The following is a 19605-nucleotide window of genomic DNA, read 5'->3' as shown; positions in this document are numbered from 1 at the left end:
ACTCATTCCAGCATCAATTGAAAAGTCCAAAGTTTCATCAGTGACTCAAGGCAAACTCCTCCCAGCTGAGAGCCTGTAAAATTAAAACAGATTCTGTACTCCCAATATACAATGGTGAGACAAGCACAGGGTGTACATTCCCATTCCAAAATGAAAGAATAGGCAAGTAGGAAGACATAACTCGCCCAAAGTAAGTCTAAAACCTAGCAAGGAAGACTTTAAATCTTACAGCTCCAAGTCTGGAGCCTGTGCCCATATGGGAAGGCATGGACTTCCTAAGGCCTCAGGCAGTTCTGCCCACACAGCTTTGCTGGTCAGAGCCACATAGGTACTCTCTTGGGCTGCAGGCCGATGGCCATAGCCTGACTAGGCAGGTGTGGCACAGTGCTGGTGGCCTTTCGTGGAAACCACTGTGAACCTATAACTCCTGCATTCTGTAACTTACAGGACCAGCAGCATGTGGACACCAGGTCTATCACAGTCTGAGTGGTGCCTGGGCCCATTTGAACCATGGCTGCAGCCTCTGTGGGGTGTTCCTTTGGAAAACAAAGAGCAGCATGCTGAAGTGGCCCTGGGCAGTGAGCCCATGGAAAGTCTCCCAGCCCTTCCCTGAAACAGCTCTGCCTTGGCAGCTTCTGAGCCAGGCACCATCACAAGCTTCTGAGATGTCCTCTGGGCTTCTGTCTCATCTCTTGACAATTAGCATCCCTGCTAATTTACTTAGCAAATAGCTACTTATTAGTTTTTCCTTTTCTCCTTCCCTGATCAGGCTGTAAATTTTCCAAATCTTTCTATTGTGTTTCCCTTTGCCTTCTAATCACACTGAAAGTGGCTGTTCTGGCTTGTGTCTAGATGTCCCCCCAAAGCCTCATGGAGTCATAGGTGGGCTTTTCAGAGGTGGCGGGGTCTAGAGTGTATGATGCTAGAATGAAATGTGTGATGCTCAGATCAAGAAAGTGTGATTACTAAATTAGTCCACTGACTGGTTTGGCATAGTTCTGGATGTGGATAATGGGAAGGCCCACCCTGGGTGTGAGTGCTACCTGCCCTAAGGGTGTGTAGCCTAGAAAGGATATAAGGGACACAAAGGAGGCTGCAGCTTGCTGTTTTGCTGCCTCCTGCCTTCCACTTTCCATGCTATGAACTCTTTTTTCTCCCCTGTGAGGCCCCTCTGCTACGCCACCCTGCCTTGGAGCCAGCCAACTATGAACTGAAACCTCTACAAACTGTGAGCCCAATAAACCTTTCCTCCTTTAACTTTGAATGTTGAGTACTTTGTCTCAGCAACAAGAAAAGTAACTAAGACAATGGCCAAAAGCATCTCTATAATTTGTTTAGAAATTTCCTTCACCAGTTTTTCATCATTCTTTAACCCAGTCTTTCATAAAGCAGGAGGACATGGACACAGTTTACCCAAATTCTTTGCAATAGTGTGACAAGGATGTCTCCATTTTCCACTCCAGTTTTTATAGGATCCCCGTTTCCATCTGAGACTAGTTCCCAATCTTATCTCCTGAGCCCTCACCAGAAGCCCTTGTACTTCTCTGTTTACATCTCTCTAGGTTTTCTCTAGTCGTGTCCTCCAGACTCTTCCAACCTCTGCTCATTATCCAGTATTAAAGCTGTTTGCACTTCTTCAGATACTCATTAATGAACAGCTTCACTTCTTAGTAAGTTTTCTGTTTTAGACCATTTTCTGCTGCTAATAGCCCAATAGCATTGAGTTAGTTATAAAGAAAAACATCTTATTTGGTCTCCTGTGAAACAGACCTTGCCTCCCAAAGAGCTCAACTTTGGAGAGTAGACAAACATTCACAGTGCCAACTAATTAGTGGGAGAGGCAAGAAAGAGGTAGGAATGAGGGCTGGGTGACAGATGAAGGAAGCCTTCCCAAAGGAGATGATCTGGGAGCAGGATTATGAAGGCAGATGAAGTCAGAGCAAAGGGAGCACTTTACACCTCAGAAGCAGGGAATATGAAATACTATACTGGTGTGAAGTGTGAGCCACAGAGCAGCAGGAGATACAGATGTCACATCCCAGAAAGCTTTCATGAGGATCGTGTATGTATCCTGTAAGTGATGGGAGTCTCTGAAGGAAATGTTCTGGGACGATGCCCTCAGCTGCAGGGGAGGGATGGGCTAGGAAGGAGGCCAGACCGAAGGAAGTGTAGGATCTCAGAGGAGAAGAGTTGAGGGTCAGAACTCAGTGTGGTGAAATGTGCAGCCAGTGGGGTTGAGGAGGCAGATCAAAAGCACTTCTAGGGTGTGGAGTCAGAGGAAAAAGAGAACCCAGGTTGACTCCCCTGATTCTGTTCTGGAATGGGGTCAAGATGGGGTGAGTAGTTTTGCTCACAAGAAACACAAATTATACCAAGCACTTTTCTAAGTGCCTTCCGCTTATTTATTTAACCTTCCACCATCCTATAAAATGAATAGTGCAGTTAGCCCAGGAGGAGGAGGAAACAGAGCCCAACTTCTAGGATTCCTCTCTAACATACAAGCCATTTGTCACGAATATTTCTTCAATCACTTAGTTCTTTTCATTTCCATGGCCATTATCTGAAGCCAAGTCCTCTTGGAATGCTGAAACTAACACATGCATCTTACAGACCTGCTGGGTGGGTTCCACCAACAGGATAAACTCAGCAATGGCAAACCTTTTAGAGACTGGGCACATGAACTGCAACTCAAAACCCACATATTTATGGCAAAGCACCAACACTACAAGTAAACCAGAATACTGATGTTTTAGTTTGGAAAAACAATTCATCTATTAACATCTTTTGTCTTAAAAACACAATAACAGAGCTTTCAATGATACAAACAGCTTTTTATTGAAAGGTAAAAGTTTGCATTTGGTGTACTTTACACAATTAATGTGATCTCTGCTGTTGTATTTGTGCTGATAATTTGTCAAATCTTGGCTCATACTTTGTTAGTTTGAAAGCAACACATGCAGCCCTCAGGTCACCTGTTAGTTTGTTTCTTGTGTCAGATTTGATAAAATTCAAAGCCGAAAACAGTTGCTCACAAACATAAGATGATCCAAAGTAAGAAAACCAATCCCAAGTGCTTTGACTGACTTAAAATTATTTCGCAGAGAATTCCACACTTTAAGGATTTCATTTTCATAACTACCAACTGTGCTGTCCTCTGTCATCCCTTCATGCTCTGTCTTCTCTATCTTCTCAAGTGTTGCACACAGGTCAAAGATTTATTTTTCCAGATAGAGCTTTCTTGAAATTCCAATAGGTCCATTTCCAGATTTCCAAAATGTAACTAGTGTAAGCGGGAAAGATCAGGTTCTTCAAATTTGGCTTTATCTGGAGAAGTAAAAAAAAAAAACACAGGGTTCTCTCCATCTTATGGAACTGTAAAATCTGTTATTAAAATTCTTCTTTGCAGCTGCCACAATGCTAGAAAATTCCATGTAGATTTCCTGATGGCTTGTAGGATTTTGTACTTTTAGGTTTGAAAAGTATTTCAGCTGCCCACTTTCAAGGTCTGAGGTGACTTGGCTCTCGTGCTGACAAAGAGGGCTCTGTGTGCTCCCTGCAGTACGCGTGCCTCAGGTTCGCCACTACCGGATTTAACTGGTCTTCACACACCTGCAGTCCATTCCCAGTCTGCAAACAGACTGGCCTTGTGAAAATGCATGTCTGGTGTTGCCAACCCCTCGTTTGACCTTGAGCAACTTACTTAACTGTCCAGGGCTTCGGCTGGTTTTTTTCCCCTATCCATGAAATGAGTGTAATAGTGACCTCCTGGGGTGATCACGTGGGTAATGTTCCTGAATGTGTAAAAAGATGTAATACAATGCTGGCTCATGGCAGGTCCTCAAAAAATGTTGGTTGTGGGTCCTGCCATTGAGAAGATAGGACTCATTATCTCTGTCTCTGCTGGGTGACCCAAGGGGATTTCTCTCCATGTAGGATGTAACGATCGTGTCAGCATGTGCACCTCCAGGAGGAGGCCGCAACCCTGTGACCCCCCGCTTCATCCGCCACTTCAGCATGCTCTGCCTCCCCATGCCCTCAGAGCACAGTCTGAAACAGATTTTTCAGGTGAGTGTGCATTTAAATGTAGGCAAGAGGGAAAAAAGAAAACATGAGTTCCAAGGCTCCCACCAAGTGGCTCAGTGAGTTTCTAGTGAGTCCATCAATCCTTTTCCTGAGCAGAAAGCAGATAACCATGGCACCTGTAGAGTAGCTCCCAGCTGTTTTCTGTTTCTGCCTTCTGTGTTTGTGGTCTCAGACCTGACCTCCAAGCCTGTGTATCCACTTGCACCAGACACAACACCCGACACTCCAGGGACCTCAAGCTCAACATCACCTCTCCTGCTGCAATTGTGAACTCTTTTCTTCCACCTGTACTAATTTCCCTAGGAGGCTACTTCCCCGTCTTTTATGTAAGGGAAATAATGGCACCTGCCCTGTAAGTGCTCAACACAAGTGTTTGATAAATGTAAAGCCTTATTTTGAGCAGAATGATGAAATGAGCCTCCACATTTGCCAGCATCAGCCTCTTCTTCCAATGGAGGAAGAGAAAGGAGCAGAGCCATCAAGTAATCAACCTTTAGTACCTGGAGAGGGCTTTTCTGTTCACACTGGCATAAATTACATCCCTGGAAAATGATTTTCAATAAACTCTAAATCATTTCAGTAAGTTGTTTAGGAACCAATGCCAAAATGATATATAAAAACTTCAAGAGAGTGCTTTAGAATATGAAAAGATGACAGCCTATCACTTGCAATTAAGTACCAAAGTATAGAACAAGACATTAAGCAGCAATGGGGATGACCACAGCCATTAGAAGAATTTTAAAGTCCCACTATCAATTACTTAGAATAGAATATTTACATTGAAATTATATTTTGGGGTTTGAAGTGAGAAATTCCTAACCATGTGATACAGACACACTCATGGGGTGTAGTGATGTAGTGAGTACTGAAGGTGCCCCAAGTAACTTATGCTTAATTTTAAAAGTGCTGAATTAGCAAATTACTTCATTTCTTAAAAAGTTAAGGCAAATTCAAGGTTATACCTACAAAAATGTCATATTCACTCATTCCAAAATACTTTCTTGAGTGAGAAGGAAAAGGTGGAGGCTGATTCCTAGAAAAGAAATTGTCCCTAACCCTCAGCCTCTTGTGGGATTGTCTCAACTATGGGAATGTGTCACTCATAGGAACATCATCCAGCAAGCACAGGCTGGGATGGAGCTGCCTCTTCGCCCTGTAACTTACAGACTTATAATTAAAATTTATGCAAGCTATGAGTGGAAATGGAATGAGAGGCACCAGAACAGATTCTAGGGCCCATTAGATGGGTCTGGATTCAGATAGGGATTTGTATTTCCCTCATTACCAGAACAAACAGGATATTTCACTTGTAGGAAAAAAAGGACTTGCTCTAGGCCCATAGATCTCATGTTTGAACACATTCAAACTCAAGAATTCATAGCTCACTTGCCCTGCCCATTGTCAATGGATAGAGGAGGAAGAACTGAAGAAGAGGGGAATAAGCTAATTTGTCAGCAACATATGTAACAAATGATTTATTTATATTGTATAAAAGAAACCTATAATATATATCATTATTATATGTATAATGTAATATACATAATATTTTTAATCATTTACTACTTTTAAGGCAGTCTGTGGTATGACTTTAATCTCTCTAATTCTCTGTTGCAAGTTAGTCCAGCCGTACATACATGCAGAGCACATATCACTTATGACCAGTCATGGTTTTCACAGACTTAGAAGATGTATGTTATAGGGGATTCTTCCTTGAATCACAGCTTATACACACCTGACTGTTTATTTATCAGAAATTTATTTGCCAAAATATGCATCAGTATACGTTCTAAGGGTAAACTAAAGAAAACACAACAAATGAAATTGATGATGGTGTCACTAAATGTAACTTCTCATTAGAAAGATGTAAAGCAGTAATTGAAAACCATGATCGGTTCTATAAAATACTAATAATATCTTCATGCCAAAGCATCCTCCCCAACTGTGAGAATTATGGCTATATTTTGTGTACATAGTCTTAGTGGGAGCTTTGCAAAGTTGTAAAACATGTTATAACCAGACCTATAGGTAAAACACCAAGCTGTGACTTTAGGAAACTTCTATAATGAAATGCTAATTTTCATTTATGAATACCAGTTTAATAGCCATTAACTCACTCATTAAACAGACATTTATCGAGCACCTACCATATGCCAGATGTTAGTGTACTATTTTTAATAAAACAGATGACATCTCTGGCTTCATGGAACTTCCATCATGGAGACAGATAATAAACAGTGGATGAGATATACACATATACACACAGTTATAGGATCCATGTTATAAATTGTATTTTATTTACATGATAAAAAATAGACAGGCTGGAACTTTTTTCATATTTATAATATGTGTTTATATACATGCATATGTATATATATAAATATATATATTCTTCCTTGTCCACTTATATATATATATATTCATTTATTTCAACATGTCTATTTTTTATCACAAAGACCGATGACCATATTTTCATCATATTAGACAACTGGCTTTGGGATGCTCCTACCCAAACTACTGGCCATGTGGAAAATATTAAATTCATGTCAGGGACCCAGACAGAGTGTACCTCAAAATACAGATAGTTGCATAAGCTTTTGAGACTAATGTTCATCAGGAGGTCCACTGAAAACAAATAATTCAGTTTATTTCAAAATATTTTATATATGAGACCAAAATCAAAAGTCATAAGAAATACCTCAAAACCATTAATATGTAATCTCTGTTCCAGCCGGTTCAGCATTTCTGTATTAATATTTAGATCTTTAATTCTTCTCAATTTTAGTTTAGTGCATGGTGAGAGATGTAGATCTAGTTTTAATCTTTGGCAAGTTGAAACCCAATTTTTCCAGCATCATTTATTAAAGAGGCTATCTTTCCTCCAGTGAGGGTATTTGGCTCCTTTGTTGAAGATGAGGTGGTTGAGTGTGTCTGGAGTTGTTTCTGGGTCTTCTAATCTGTTCCACTGGTCCTCACTGGTCATCTGTTTCTTTGCCAGTACCATGCTGTTTTTATCACAGTAGCTTTGTAGTATAGTTTCAAGTTAGGATTTGTGATACCCCTTGCCATGTCTCTGCTGCCTAGAATTGCTTTTGCTATTCTAGGTCTCTTCTTGTTCCAAATGAATTTTTGGATTGTTTCCTCAAGGTCCATGAAGTATGCTGCTGGGATTTCAATTGGGATTGCATTGAATCTATATAGCAGTTTTGGAAGTATTATCATTTTCACTATGTTGATTCTTCCTACCCAAGAGCAAGGGATGTCTTTCTATTTTCTGATATCATCTTCAATCTCTCTTTTCAGAGTGCTATAGTTTTCAGAGAAGAGGGCTTTGATTTCTTTTGTTAGGGTGATTCCTAGGTATTTCAGTTTCGTGGATGCTATTGTGAAAGGAATTATTTGCCCTATTTCTGTCTCAGTGAGTCTGTTGTTCATGTAGAGGAAAGCTATTGACTTTGTGTTTTGACCTTGTATCCAGCTACTCTACTGGATTTGGTTACTAAGTCTAGAAGACTTTTGGTGGTGTTCTTGGGGTCTTCTATATAGAGTATCATGTCATCTGCAAATAATGACAATTTGACTTCTTCATTTCCTTCCATTTGCCTTCTTTATTCCTTTTCTTTCTCTTGTCTAATTGTTGTGGCTAATGTTTCCATGACTATATTGAACAGGAGTGGTGATAGTGGACATCCTTGTCTTGTTCCTGATTTTAATGTGAAGGATTTCAATTTTTGACCATTTAGTATGATTGTGGCTAATATTTCCATGACTATATTGAACAGGAGTGGTGATAGTGGACATCCTTGTCTTGTTCCTGATTTTAATGTGAAGGATTTCAATTTTTGACCATTTAGCATGATAGTGGCTGTTGGTTTTTCATAGATGGCTTTTATCAGATTGAGGTAGAGACCATCTATTCCAATTTTTTTGTAGGGTTTTTTTAAGTGACAATTGTATTATTAGTGTACAAAAAGATATCATGAACAAAACCTCAGTTGCCTGTGAACTAGTAAAAACAATCAATAAGTGGGATCTCTTCTTATTAAAAACCTTCTGCACAGCAAGAGAAACCACCAACAATGTGAAGAGACAACCTACAATGTGGGAAAAAATTTTCATCTATTGTTCCTCAGACAAAAGTCTACTATCTAAAATCTATAAAGAACTTTAAAAAATCAGACCTCTCAAATTTAAAGATCCAAGCAAAAAACAGGCATCTGAAATGAACAGACATTTCTCAGGCAAAGAAATAGAAATAGCAAACAAACATGAAAAAGTGTTCAACATCTCTGGTCATTCAAGAGATGCAAATGAAAACAACACTGAGATTCCACCTCACCCCAGAAAGAATGGCTGCTATCATGAAATCAACCAATAACAAATGCTGGTTTGGCTGTGGGGAAAGAGGAACACTGCTCCACTGCTGGTGGGAGTTCAGACTGGTGCAACCACTGTGGAAATCAGTATGGAGATACCTAAAAGAACTAGGACTGGAAGTCCCATTTGTTCTAGCTATTCCACTGCTGGGTATCTTCACCAAAGAATTAAAAGAATCATACCACAGTGATATATGTGTGCCTATGTTCATAGCAGTGCGGTTTGTTATAGCTAAAACTTGGAAACAGCCCAAATGCCCATCAACTGGAGACTGGATAAAGAAAATGTGGGGTTTTTTCTAAAGTTGAGTACTACTCAGCCATAAAAAATGAGAAATTAGAGACATTTATAGCTAAATGGATTCACATTGAGGCGATACTCTTAAGTGAAATAAATGGGACACACGTGTAAATACCGAATAGTTCCTCCAGTGTGAGAAACTGAAAGTGTAAATAAGGACTGAAAGGTATAATAGATAATGTGAAATAGGAAGAAAAGGGGCAAAGGGGAAGGGGAAGTGCAAGGGGTATGGGAAAGGAAGGAAGGGAATGGAATTAATATGAGAAAATGAAAAAATGGAAACAAAGTTTTTGTAAATAGGGAGGGATGTAGGGGTTGAAGGAAGGGTGGGGGAATGGGGAAAAAATAGGAACCAGGAGAGATTATGTAAAGGTGCAAATTTCCAATAATGAATGTCATTATATTGTATACCTAAAATGTACCAATAAAATTAATTTTTTAAAAAATGTATTAATATTTCTTCTCTGCCATTAATTTGGTGGCTCCTCCTATGAGTAACTCCAAGGTTAATATTGAAGAGGATTTATATTTTTATAATCTATAATGATATTCTCAGGCAACTAGGCTCTAGTTCATAAACATATACTTTAAAATTATGGTAAGTTATATAAGAGATCAGAGAGCCTGATGGGAGGATATATTTATACTGGGTGGTAAATTATGTAAGAGATCAGAAAGACTGATGGGAGGACATATTTGATTGCATGGCTAAGGAGGTCCTCTCTGGAGAGATGACATATAACCTAACCCATGAAGGATGCAAAAGTCCCTGCCAAGCAGACAGCCACATGGAGTGGGTGTTGGGGAAGAAGAACAACAAGTGTGCAGATCGAGGGAGGAAGAAGCATGAGGTAGTGAGGCCAGTGTGACTGGGACAGTGAGCAATGGGGAGAAAGGAGAGAGGTGAGCAAGACATGGGAAGGTGGATGCCAAGGGGAGAGGTGATGGGATTTTTCTGGTTAAAGGGAGAGGAGAGTAGAAGTGGGAGACACCAGTGAATGGAGGAAGAAGTGAAGAAGTCCAAATGGAAAAGAGTGGGAAGCAGAATGGAGTGATGTCAGAGGAAAGAGAAGGAAGCAGGCAGATTCAAGTAGTGTATTCAAGATTGACTATGGGGGAGAGATGGGAGGTGTCAGAAGAGACCTCCAAGATGCTGGTCTGAGCAGAGGAGGGTGGGGCCATTTGCTGTGTTGAGGATGAGGGGTGGGAGAGTTCATACTTACAAGTCACGCTTTTAAATGTTCATGAAGATGAAGTCTATGGGGTTGTTTGTCATTTGCCTATAGAAGAATTAAATTCATTTCCAGATGACTTTGTATCCTGCCTGAAGACCTCTGGACCCACAGTGAGGAAAGGCCTAAGTTACTTTAGAGAGGTTCATGTATATTCACATGTCAGCCATGAATGCCGGTCAGACATCCCAACACAGAAATCAGGAGTGAGCCCAAATGTGAAAACATATTCTGAACAAAAGAGTTTTGACGTGATGATATCTTTCTGTTGGAATTTAGCTTTCTAGTTGTTATTAGAAAAAAAAGAATCAGAGTGAGAGTATTTTAAAGATAAATATTTGGTAAAAAAAAAAATTCCTAACCCTCTCATGTTTTATTTCTGCTTCTAGGCCATCTTAAATGGCTTCCTGAGTGACTTCACACCAGCTGTAAAGCAAACTGCATCAAACATAGTAGAAGCTTCAGTTGAGATTTATAACAGAATGAGTATTGATCTCTTGCCAACGCCAGCCAAGTCCCACTATGTCTTTAACTTGAGGGATTTATCGAAATGTGTCCAAGGTGGTGTATTGAACCCTCAGTCTCTGATTTGCATTCTCCTTCCATTTCCATTGACTTCTAGACCTCTAGGTAGAAGCATGTGTACCCAGGTGTCTGTGACTCACCTAGAAACCCCATGGCATGTTCCTGTCCAAGTCATCCTTCACCCCCATCCCAATCTGAACATTGCACAGCTCTTTCTAACCACCAGGGTCCTCCATTTTCTGCTCCCAGCTGATGACCTTTCTTTTACTGAAAAAAAAAAAAAACAATCAGATCACAACTGCCGCATCTTCCAAATCTCCCAGGCAATAGGCATCTTCTGTCCTTGGGTTGTGCTGTCCCTAACCCTATCATGTGCCAATCTCCCTCTGGTACTGGATTACATCCCCATCTCAAGAATTTTGTTTTTGTTATTCCAATTTTGCTCTTATAATTTCCTGTTCTATTGGATCATTCCTAACAACCTTTTTAAAACAGCTGTCATACTTCCAATGTTAAAAAATTAATTCTCTGTAGGCTTCATTTCTCTCTGAGCACAAACAACTCCCCCCCCCCATTTCTTTACAGTTTCTAGAAAGACCTCTTATAAATGGTCCTCTTCATTGTCCCGTTCTCCTTCTAGGTCTCCCTCTAATGTGTACCAATAAAAGTTTTCTACCTGCCACTGCACTAAACTGCTCTTCCCAAGTTTACCTCTCCATTGCATCGAATCAGTGTATCAGATCTCAGACTATACATCAACTTCTAAGCACAACTTGCCTCTCCTCCCCGCCAGTGTTCCAGGACACACATTCTCCTAGGTTCTCTGCTCTTTCTCTGGCTGCCACTGCTCAGTCGGTCTGGATGACTCTTCCAACTCTTCCCTACCTCAATATGTTGGGCCGAGGGCTCTACGTTCAGTCCACTTTTTATCTAATTTCAGTCAGTTCTGTAGCATTATACCATTTATTCAGTGATAGTACTTGATTGCTTACCTCCAGCTTCTTCCTCTCATGTAAATGTCTGATTTACATATCCAAAATTCTTCTCAGTGTCCCCACTCAACTATAGTTGGGCCTCTTAAACCCCGCATGACTAAACTGAATTTTTGCTTTATCCCACCACCCCTGCATTATGTTCCCCTGCCCTGGAGGGGACTACCATTAGTTTCTCTGGGCACAAGCCTTGATAACTTCCCAGATCCATGATCAATCCTAATGATTTTTCTTTCAAAATATACCCCAAATCTAACTACTTTTCTCCACTACATCCATCCCACTCTAACCCAAACTATTGTCATTTTTGTTATGGTTTGAATATGAAGTGTTCCCCCAAAGACTCATGCATTGAGGGCTTGATCCTCAATGCAGCAATGTTCAGAGGACAGGCCTAGAGAAGTGATTGAATTATGCGGCCCTAACCTATTGATTTAGTGATTCGTTCATTAGCTAAATAGATTGGATTAACCCGTTGATGAATTCATTTGCTAAATGGACTATTTAGAGGAAGTAGATCACTGAGAGTGTAACCCAGAAGGATATATTCTTGGCCCTGAGTATATGCTTCCTCCCTCTGTGGCTCTTCTTTACCTTCTCTGATACTTGACTGCTATAAGATGAGCAGCTTTCCTCCACTCTTCCCTTGCACTATGATGTTTCTGCCTTGGAACCAAACTTTCCCCAGGGATTTTAACAGCAACAGCTTCTTCTCTAATCTGTTTCCAGTCTGTCCATGTCCCTTTCCCACCATGAACTCAGCTCTGCCTTCTGCATAGCAGCCAGAGGTATCCCCTGTTTACACCCTCCTCAGGCTGCATCCCCAGCCCCTGCTGTGTTGTGGCTAAATCTCTGCATGGTCTGAACCTGGGCTTCCTCTTTGCCTTGTTTCTCCTATTTTCCTCCTTGCAGCTGCTGCCACCTCACCATTCCTGAATCAGGGCCTACCCAGGGCCTATGTACTGTTTTAGGAATGCTTTTCTCCAGATAGCCACGTAGTCCACTTTTCCTGCCCACATGTCACCTCAGCAAAAATTCATAGCACATAATACCTGGAAGTATGTCCTGCATATTTCTCTGCATATAGGTTTAAGTTTCTGTCTCTTGCCTTGTGATACCAGTTGTATGAGGGCTGTTTACTTAGTTCACCACATCATCCCCACGGCCTACAATTGTGTCTGGAAGTGAGTGAATGAATGAAGGTATAAATGAAAAAATAAATCAATGTGAGGTAAATATGGACATAAGTGTTTCCTAGTTAATTAACTATGACCAGAGATTCCACAAATGTAAAATTTTTCTTTCTATTCTTAAAACACAGGGATTCTCCAGTGTGATTCAGGAAGAATAAGAAAAGAAATTCAGATATTTAGACTATTTTGCCATGAATGTCAAAGAGTCTTCCATGACCGTTTGATTAATAATGAAGATAAGCAATACTTCCATGTTATTTTGACAGAAATGGCCAGTAAATATAAAGCTTTATTTACCTATTCTTTTTTTTCCTTGCAGAAAAACAATTTGATTCCTTTTTTTTTTGCTTTTGTGGCTTTCTTTTTTTAATTTAGTTTTATTTTATTAGTGCATTTTGCAGTATATGCGGTTTACAATCATCTTGGGGCATGGGTAGCAATTTGGTTTCTATAAAGGAAAATTAAGCTGAGTAGTGAACTTTGCTCATTCATGAGCAAAATGTATTTTCTTTAATAGTTCAAATATATAAAATATTATGAAAATAATTTTTTAAAATTCAGGAAGTATTAATAGTTTTAATTCAGTATAAAATTTTAAGTAGAGGAGGGAAAGTAGAAAAATGACATTTTGTCTAAGAAGCCATGATAATTCTATACTTCTGTAAAAATGCAGCATTCAAGCCCATCATTCTATTGAAAACTGTTTCTGCTTTTTAACAGATAAACATTTTGGAATTGCAATTGGCCTGGAATATTTTTTAAATAAACCCATCATATTTGGAGACTTCATTAAGGCAAGCATGTTTTATTGACTTGACTGCATCAGGTTAGCAAGCATTTACTCTGTTCCAACGCAGTTGTTCTGTAGAAACTTTACATCTGTGAAAATGAACTATCAAGACTGGACATGGGTAAAGTGTGGCTCCATGGGTCATATCCACTTGCAGCCTATTTTTGAAAAGAAAGTGTTATCAGAACACAGCCACAGGTACTTGTGTGCACCACTTGTATGACTGCTTTTGCAGGACAGCAGCGGAGTGCAGCAGTAATGACAGTGAACCTGCAAAACTGAAAATATTACCATACTGAAAAAAAAGTTTACCCCAGGGCTGGGGATTTAACTCAGTGGTTCTGGCGCCTGCCTCACTAGTGCAAGGTCCTGTGTTCGATCCCTGGTACCAAAAAAAAAAAAAGTTTACCCCAATCTAGTTATCCTCATTTCAGTAATAGTACATATCAAGCAGCCATTAGAGAATTTGATTTGGAAGAAAGCAGAGAGGCTTGTATCTTAACTTAAATCTGGAATCCCTCATTGTATGAAGCTATTTGGCCCCTGTTTGCATCCTTCTAGTGCTGGAAAGCTAATTAGTCGACATAACTGCTGCACTTTAGGGTAACTCTGCTTAATAGCAACTTTTCCCTCATATTTAACTTCTTTTATATTTCCTTACGAGTGTCTCAAATCTGCCCCCAATAAAGCCTATGTACTGACCTTCCTAGAATAGATCTTCCATCTAAGTGCCACACCTACGTTGGCAGGCAGCCACCTTGTTTTCCAGGCTAACTGTTGTTCATGGATATGTGCCCAGTGTCTCAGAGGGCATGTCTTTTTTTTTTCACCCTAAGCCCCTGCATTCTCCCACAGAATTAGAATACAGCAGACTTCCAGACAATACTGGCTTGGCATGATCGAGCCCACATTTAATATTACATGTGTTCAGGACTTCACCACTCTGAAAGCTCCTCCAGATGAGTATTACCACCTACCAGATAAAAAGATAAATAATTTATATATGTGGAATATACTTGTTTAAGTTTACCATTAAAAGTAAAGTCCAAAGTTTTTTAAATATTGCATTTTCTATGTGTTTCTAGTGATGATATTACACGGGGGAATAAAGCAAAGCAAAAGGAAAAGCAAGACTCTTCTGGCATTGTTTAGATATATTTCAGTGTTCTCAGGAGAGTTGCTAGAGCAAAGACTTCCTCACTAGGTCCAAACAGGGACTCAACTCACTTTAGTTTAAACAATTCTCATTCTTAACAATTTAACCCTAGATGACTGCTGTGTAAAACCTATAGTCCCAGCATGATAACAATAACAATCTGAGCCGGGCATTTAGCTCAATGGTGTCGCTGCCTGACTCAAAAGCACAAAGTCCTGAGTTTGATTCCTGTTAACAAAAAAAAAAAAAACCAATAACAATCTTCCAGGAATAGTTTTCAACCAGACAGTTTTTCAAATTCACATTCTAAAAGCAAAAACATGTAACTAGAGTTTGGGATTGTGAGAAAAGTTAAAACCCTATTTTAAGGTCCTTCGTGAATGTTACTACGAAGATCACTGAAATTACAGTGTACCATTTAAAAAATTTAAATGAAATGGATTTCCCAGACTATGCATGTTGGGTATAATTACATATCAGAACTGATCCAACTTGATTCTTCTCCCATAAATCATCTTATAGTTTGGCATAGAGAAGGCTGACCGGATTTATGATGATATGCCTGATATGGAAAAAATTGCAAACATTCTACAGGACTATCTTGATGATTATAACCTCACAAACCCCAAAGAAGTAAAGTTGGTGTTCTTCCAGGATGCCATAGAACATGTTTCAAGGTAAAGTTCTATAAGTGTCCAGTAGATTGCTAGATGGACTAAAGTTTCGGTAATTCTCAATGCAATTTAAAAGACATTTTAAATATATATATATATATTATATATATATATATATATGGCATGAACTTTCTATGAAATCACAAGAGTTATTATTTTGCTAAATATTAAAAGGTCATTTTGGTTTTTTATGTCCTATCTTGTTATAAAAAAAGATCTGAGGTCTGATTTGCAAAGATACATATACCTCATTATGAGGCTAATGACATGTGTGCCTAAAGAGAGGAGAAGTTTGGGCCGAGGATTTAGCTCAGTGGTTCCGCTGCCAGCCTTGCAAGTGCAAGGTCCCGAGTTTGATCCCCTGGTACCAGAAAAAGAAAGGAGTTCAATATTATAGCAAACAAGATGAATAATAAAGTCTATGTGCTTATTAGTCTGACTTCTCCCCACTGAAAGTACTCTTGTCCCTGATACACGGGCATCCAGGCTGAATATCCACAGTCCTTGGGGCACACATCACTTTATGAAGTGGTTCATGCTCTGTTGGACAATTCAGCAAGTTGAAATGACCCTTCCAGCACAGGCCATCTGCTTCCTGTGATTTCTGACATCTATAGAACAGGAATAATAATGGCATTCAGTGTGCATATAAAACCATGATTTACAGCATCTCATTTAACTTGTCACCACACCTCTCCAGATGCAATATCATAGTCTCCTTGCAAATAAGGCTCAGAGAATGTTCCAGTGGCTTCTTAGCCACTCCAGCACATACTGGCTTCACTTTTATCATTGCCTCTCATTGTTCTGGGCAGTTCTTTCTTGGGGTTTCACTTCAGTTGCACTCAGTAGCAGCTGGAACACCTGGACCATCTCTGCTTCCATGTTGTCTTTCTACATGTCTCTCCATGGCGACATCAGAGTGACTGGGCTTCCTCTGTGGTGACTCAGGGGTCCAAAAGCAAGTGCTCTAAGGCAGAAAACCAGGCAGAAGCCACATGGCCTTTGTGGCTTTGCCTTGGAAATCATATATCATCAGTTCTACCATACTCTTTTAGTCAAAGCAGACACAGAGGTCCATCCACATTCAAATGCAAGAAGAAAACAGATACTCTATCTTTTATGACATCCAAGAGAAGGTGAGACCAGAAACATTATTGTAGCCATTTTTTGGAGAAGGCAGTGTGCCACAGAGAGAAGAGGGAAAATTTCCAAAGTCTTCTAGAGAGCGTGTGGCAAGCTGGAGAATCATATTCAGTGCTTTGCCTCTAACTCCACTGCAGGTCTCCCCACTCAAAATGGACCCACTCTTTTCATAACAACATGCAATTATTTGAAAATCATTCCCATTCTTCTCTTAGCTTTATCATCTCCAGGCAAAATCATTCCAGATCTTTGATGTTACCCATTAAAATGTATTTCTAGCCTTCAACATACTTAATATTCCATAACTTTTCAATGTTCCACTTAAAAGATGGTAATCAGATTTGATATCATATTTTATGGGATAAGCAGTGTAAAATATGTGTGAGAATGGGATTTCTGATCTATTACTGCACCAAGATTTTACTGGCTTTTCTTTCCCCCACATCCATTACATTTTAATGTATGTCCTCTTTAAGACTGATGATTAAATTCCCAGAACATTTTTCACTAAACCATAAGCAAAGAAGTCTTCCACCTATCCTACATTTCTGATCTCTAATTAACTCTAATTCAGAAGTTCTGTTTGTTACAGCTTGCATTATAAGATATGAGCACTTGTCATTAGGTTGTCAAGACATCACATGTTTCCCATCTGTCCCCTTGCCAGCATGCCCACACATCATCCCCTAACAACTTTCATTCCTATAGCTTAGGAAGCTTTGAGCCTACAAAAAAGAGAGCAGGAGAAAGAAAAATAGTAATGATGGCAGCCCTCTGGTCTGAGAGACTTCCTGGAGAACAGACCAGACAATAGGCAAATCCAGCTTAATTATATTTATAGTCTTTCTTACTTTTGTGAAAGAGAATTACTAAGAACTTAGATTTGTTTAAAATATTAAAGGGGGAAATTAAAAACCAGTTATAAAATGGTAGAGATTTGGATTTCAGACACCCAAAGGACTGCCATGTAAAAAACAATGTAGAGGTGTTGTCTGTTTTTCTAGAGAGGGTAGGTAGTTTGGAATCAAAAGAAACATTTCTACTTTCAAATACCTACAGCTGATTAGCAGTGAAAAGGGTTTCATTATGAAAATAACTTATGATCAGTAGTTTAGTACATGCAACATGTTCATTTCTTGGTGACTTTTTGGTTTTGGCTTTTTTGTTTGGTTGGTTGGTTTGGTTTTTTGGGGGGGAGGGTGTTTTCTTTAGCATAGGATGAGTGGGTAATAGTCTTCCCAACTTAGGGGGAAAATTTTTACTTCAGAGCCTGTGTTTACAAAGTGCAAATGCACCAGGAATTTTCTACCCATCATGTGCCCCAAAGTTATCACCATGCTCCAAGGATGGTTGAACGATTCTTTTCCTTAAAATATAAGCTACTAATCCCTTGCCTACCTCATTACATAGAGTGTAGTCTGTCTACTACATTAAAGGATTCTTACTAGGAGTTCTCTATTTATTTACATGTAAATTTTAGAAAAAAACAGCATTATAGACAAGCCATTTATTTTCAATAATCTCAGATAGAAGTAATCAAACTATAATGAGTAAAGAGATACATGAAATGAGGAAAGCATTACATATGTAGAGAAAGATTTTTATATTCAATATTTCATCCACCTGTGCATTATAGAAAAAAATAAAACTTTTGGCCTTCAATTTTTATTCACACAGGTAACTGAAGAGAAATGAGCAGATTGCTGTGTCTTTCATTAGATGTGTACCATGACAGGGCCATAGCAATAAAAACCATGCCTTTGGGTCTTCCTTGTTCTAGGACAGGAGTTGGCCAAGGTCCTGGGGAAGGAGGTAACAAATCTCTTTTGTAAAGAGCCAGACAGAAAATATTCTAGGCTCTGCGGGCCATACAGTCCCTGTTGCATCTATTCAATTCTGCCGTGCAGTGTATGAGAAGCTGCAGACAATGACAAATGAGCTTGGCTATGTTTCAGTAATATTTTATAGGTGCTAATATTTGAATTTCACATGATTTTCACAAATCATGAAATATTACTCTACTTTTGATATTTTTTCAACCATTTAAAAAAATAAAAACATTCTTATTAGACAGACCATAAAACATACATTCACAGGGAGCAGGATTTGACCCAAACAGCATAATTTGGTGACCCCTGTTCTAGACAAAGCACTATTATCAAGACAGTCAGTATATTAGAAGAGCAGAGGTGCCTGAAGAGAAGGAGAGGGTATGGAGATGAAAGAGACAAATTTGAAAGTTTGTTATTTTAAAAGACCCTAAGTAAAGGAACGGAGTCTCGGGTTTGTCCTGGAAGAGCATTTTTTAATAAGTTCTTGGGGTTGAACGCAGGGCGGTGCTGAGGCCCCTCAGCGAAAAAAATGTTCGCCTGAGGAGACCCACAAGTTCTGTGGGGGACCGCAGCCCGCCCCGGAGGAAGGCAGCCGCTGAGCCCTTCCGCGCGCGGCCGGAGGGAACATTCACAGGAGGCTGGACCTGCGAGAAGTGGCCGAAGATGAACCCCCAACGACAGCGCATGGCCGCCATAGGGACCAAAAAGGAGCTGAGCGACCTGCTGGACTACAGTGCGATGTTTTTCCCATCTGTTAATAGTGGGAAAACCAGACCAACCACACTGGGAAGCAGCCAGTTCAGTGGATCAGAACTTAGAAGATGGTGAAACACTTTCCACCTTTCTTTATGAAGCCAGAATTAACCTGATTATGTAAACCAGACAAACAGTAAAGAATAAAGGAAGGACAAAGGAAAAGAAAACTAGGGACCAGTTTACCTCATGAACATATTGCAGAAATCCTCAAAAAAAAAAAAAAAAAAAAAAAAGTAAATTAAATTCCACTGTTTATAAAAGGAAAATCATAGTCAAAACAAACTACAGCTAACATCATACTTGATGGTGAAGGAATGAAAGTTTTCTTCCATGAAGAAGAACAAAGCAAGAATGTCTACTCTTAACCTCTCCAGTTCAGTATTTTACTAGAAAATCCTGGTTAGCATTAATATGGCAACAAAAGGAAATAAAAGAGGAGGAGATTGAGAAAGAAGAAATAAAACTGTTTCCATTGACAGACAACATGATTGTCCCAAAGAATCTTCAAAAACCTAGAGTTTAGCAAGGTCACGGGATATAAGATACACACAC

General features: G+C 39.6%; 1 protein-coding gene across 6 annotated transcripts in view; it reads left to right on the top strand.

Moving 5' to 3' along the window:
• Positions 1-19605, top strand: part of Dnah6 (dynein axonemal heavy chain 6) — a 243015-nt gene that overhangs the window by 144171 nt on the left and 79239 nt on the right. For 4 of the 6 annotated variants that reach the window (XM_087204323.1, XM_087204324.1, XM_087204322.1 and 1 more), the window contains 5 exons: positions 3934-4065; positions 10379-10550; positions 12828-12974; positions 13420-13493; positions 15168-15322. In XM_087204323.1, coding sequence (XP_087060449.1) covers positions 3934-4065; positions 10379-10550; positions 12828-12974; positions 13420-13493; positions 15168-15322 — 680 coding nt within the window. The remainder of the gene's footprint in view (positions 1-3933; positions 4066-10378; positions 10551-12827; positions 12975-13419; positions 13494-15167; positions 15323-19605) is intronic. The other 2 variants (XM_087204320.1, XM_087204321.1) reach the window with 2 other exon arrangements.

The sequence above is a fragment of the Heterocephalus glaber genome, unplaced genomic scaffold, assembly GCF_053883595.1.
Source record: "Heterocephalus glaber isolate CG9 unplaced genomic scaffold, H.glaber_assembly_v1.0 deba00000470, whole genome shotgun sequence".
Classification (NCBI taxonomy): Eukaryota; Metazoa; Chordata; class Mammalia; order Rodentia; family Bathyergidae; genus Heterocephalus; species Heterocephalus glaber.
The sequence above is the reverse complement of the archived record's forward strand: the minus strand, read 5'-3'. Positions and strand labels throughout refer to the sequence as shown.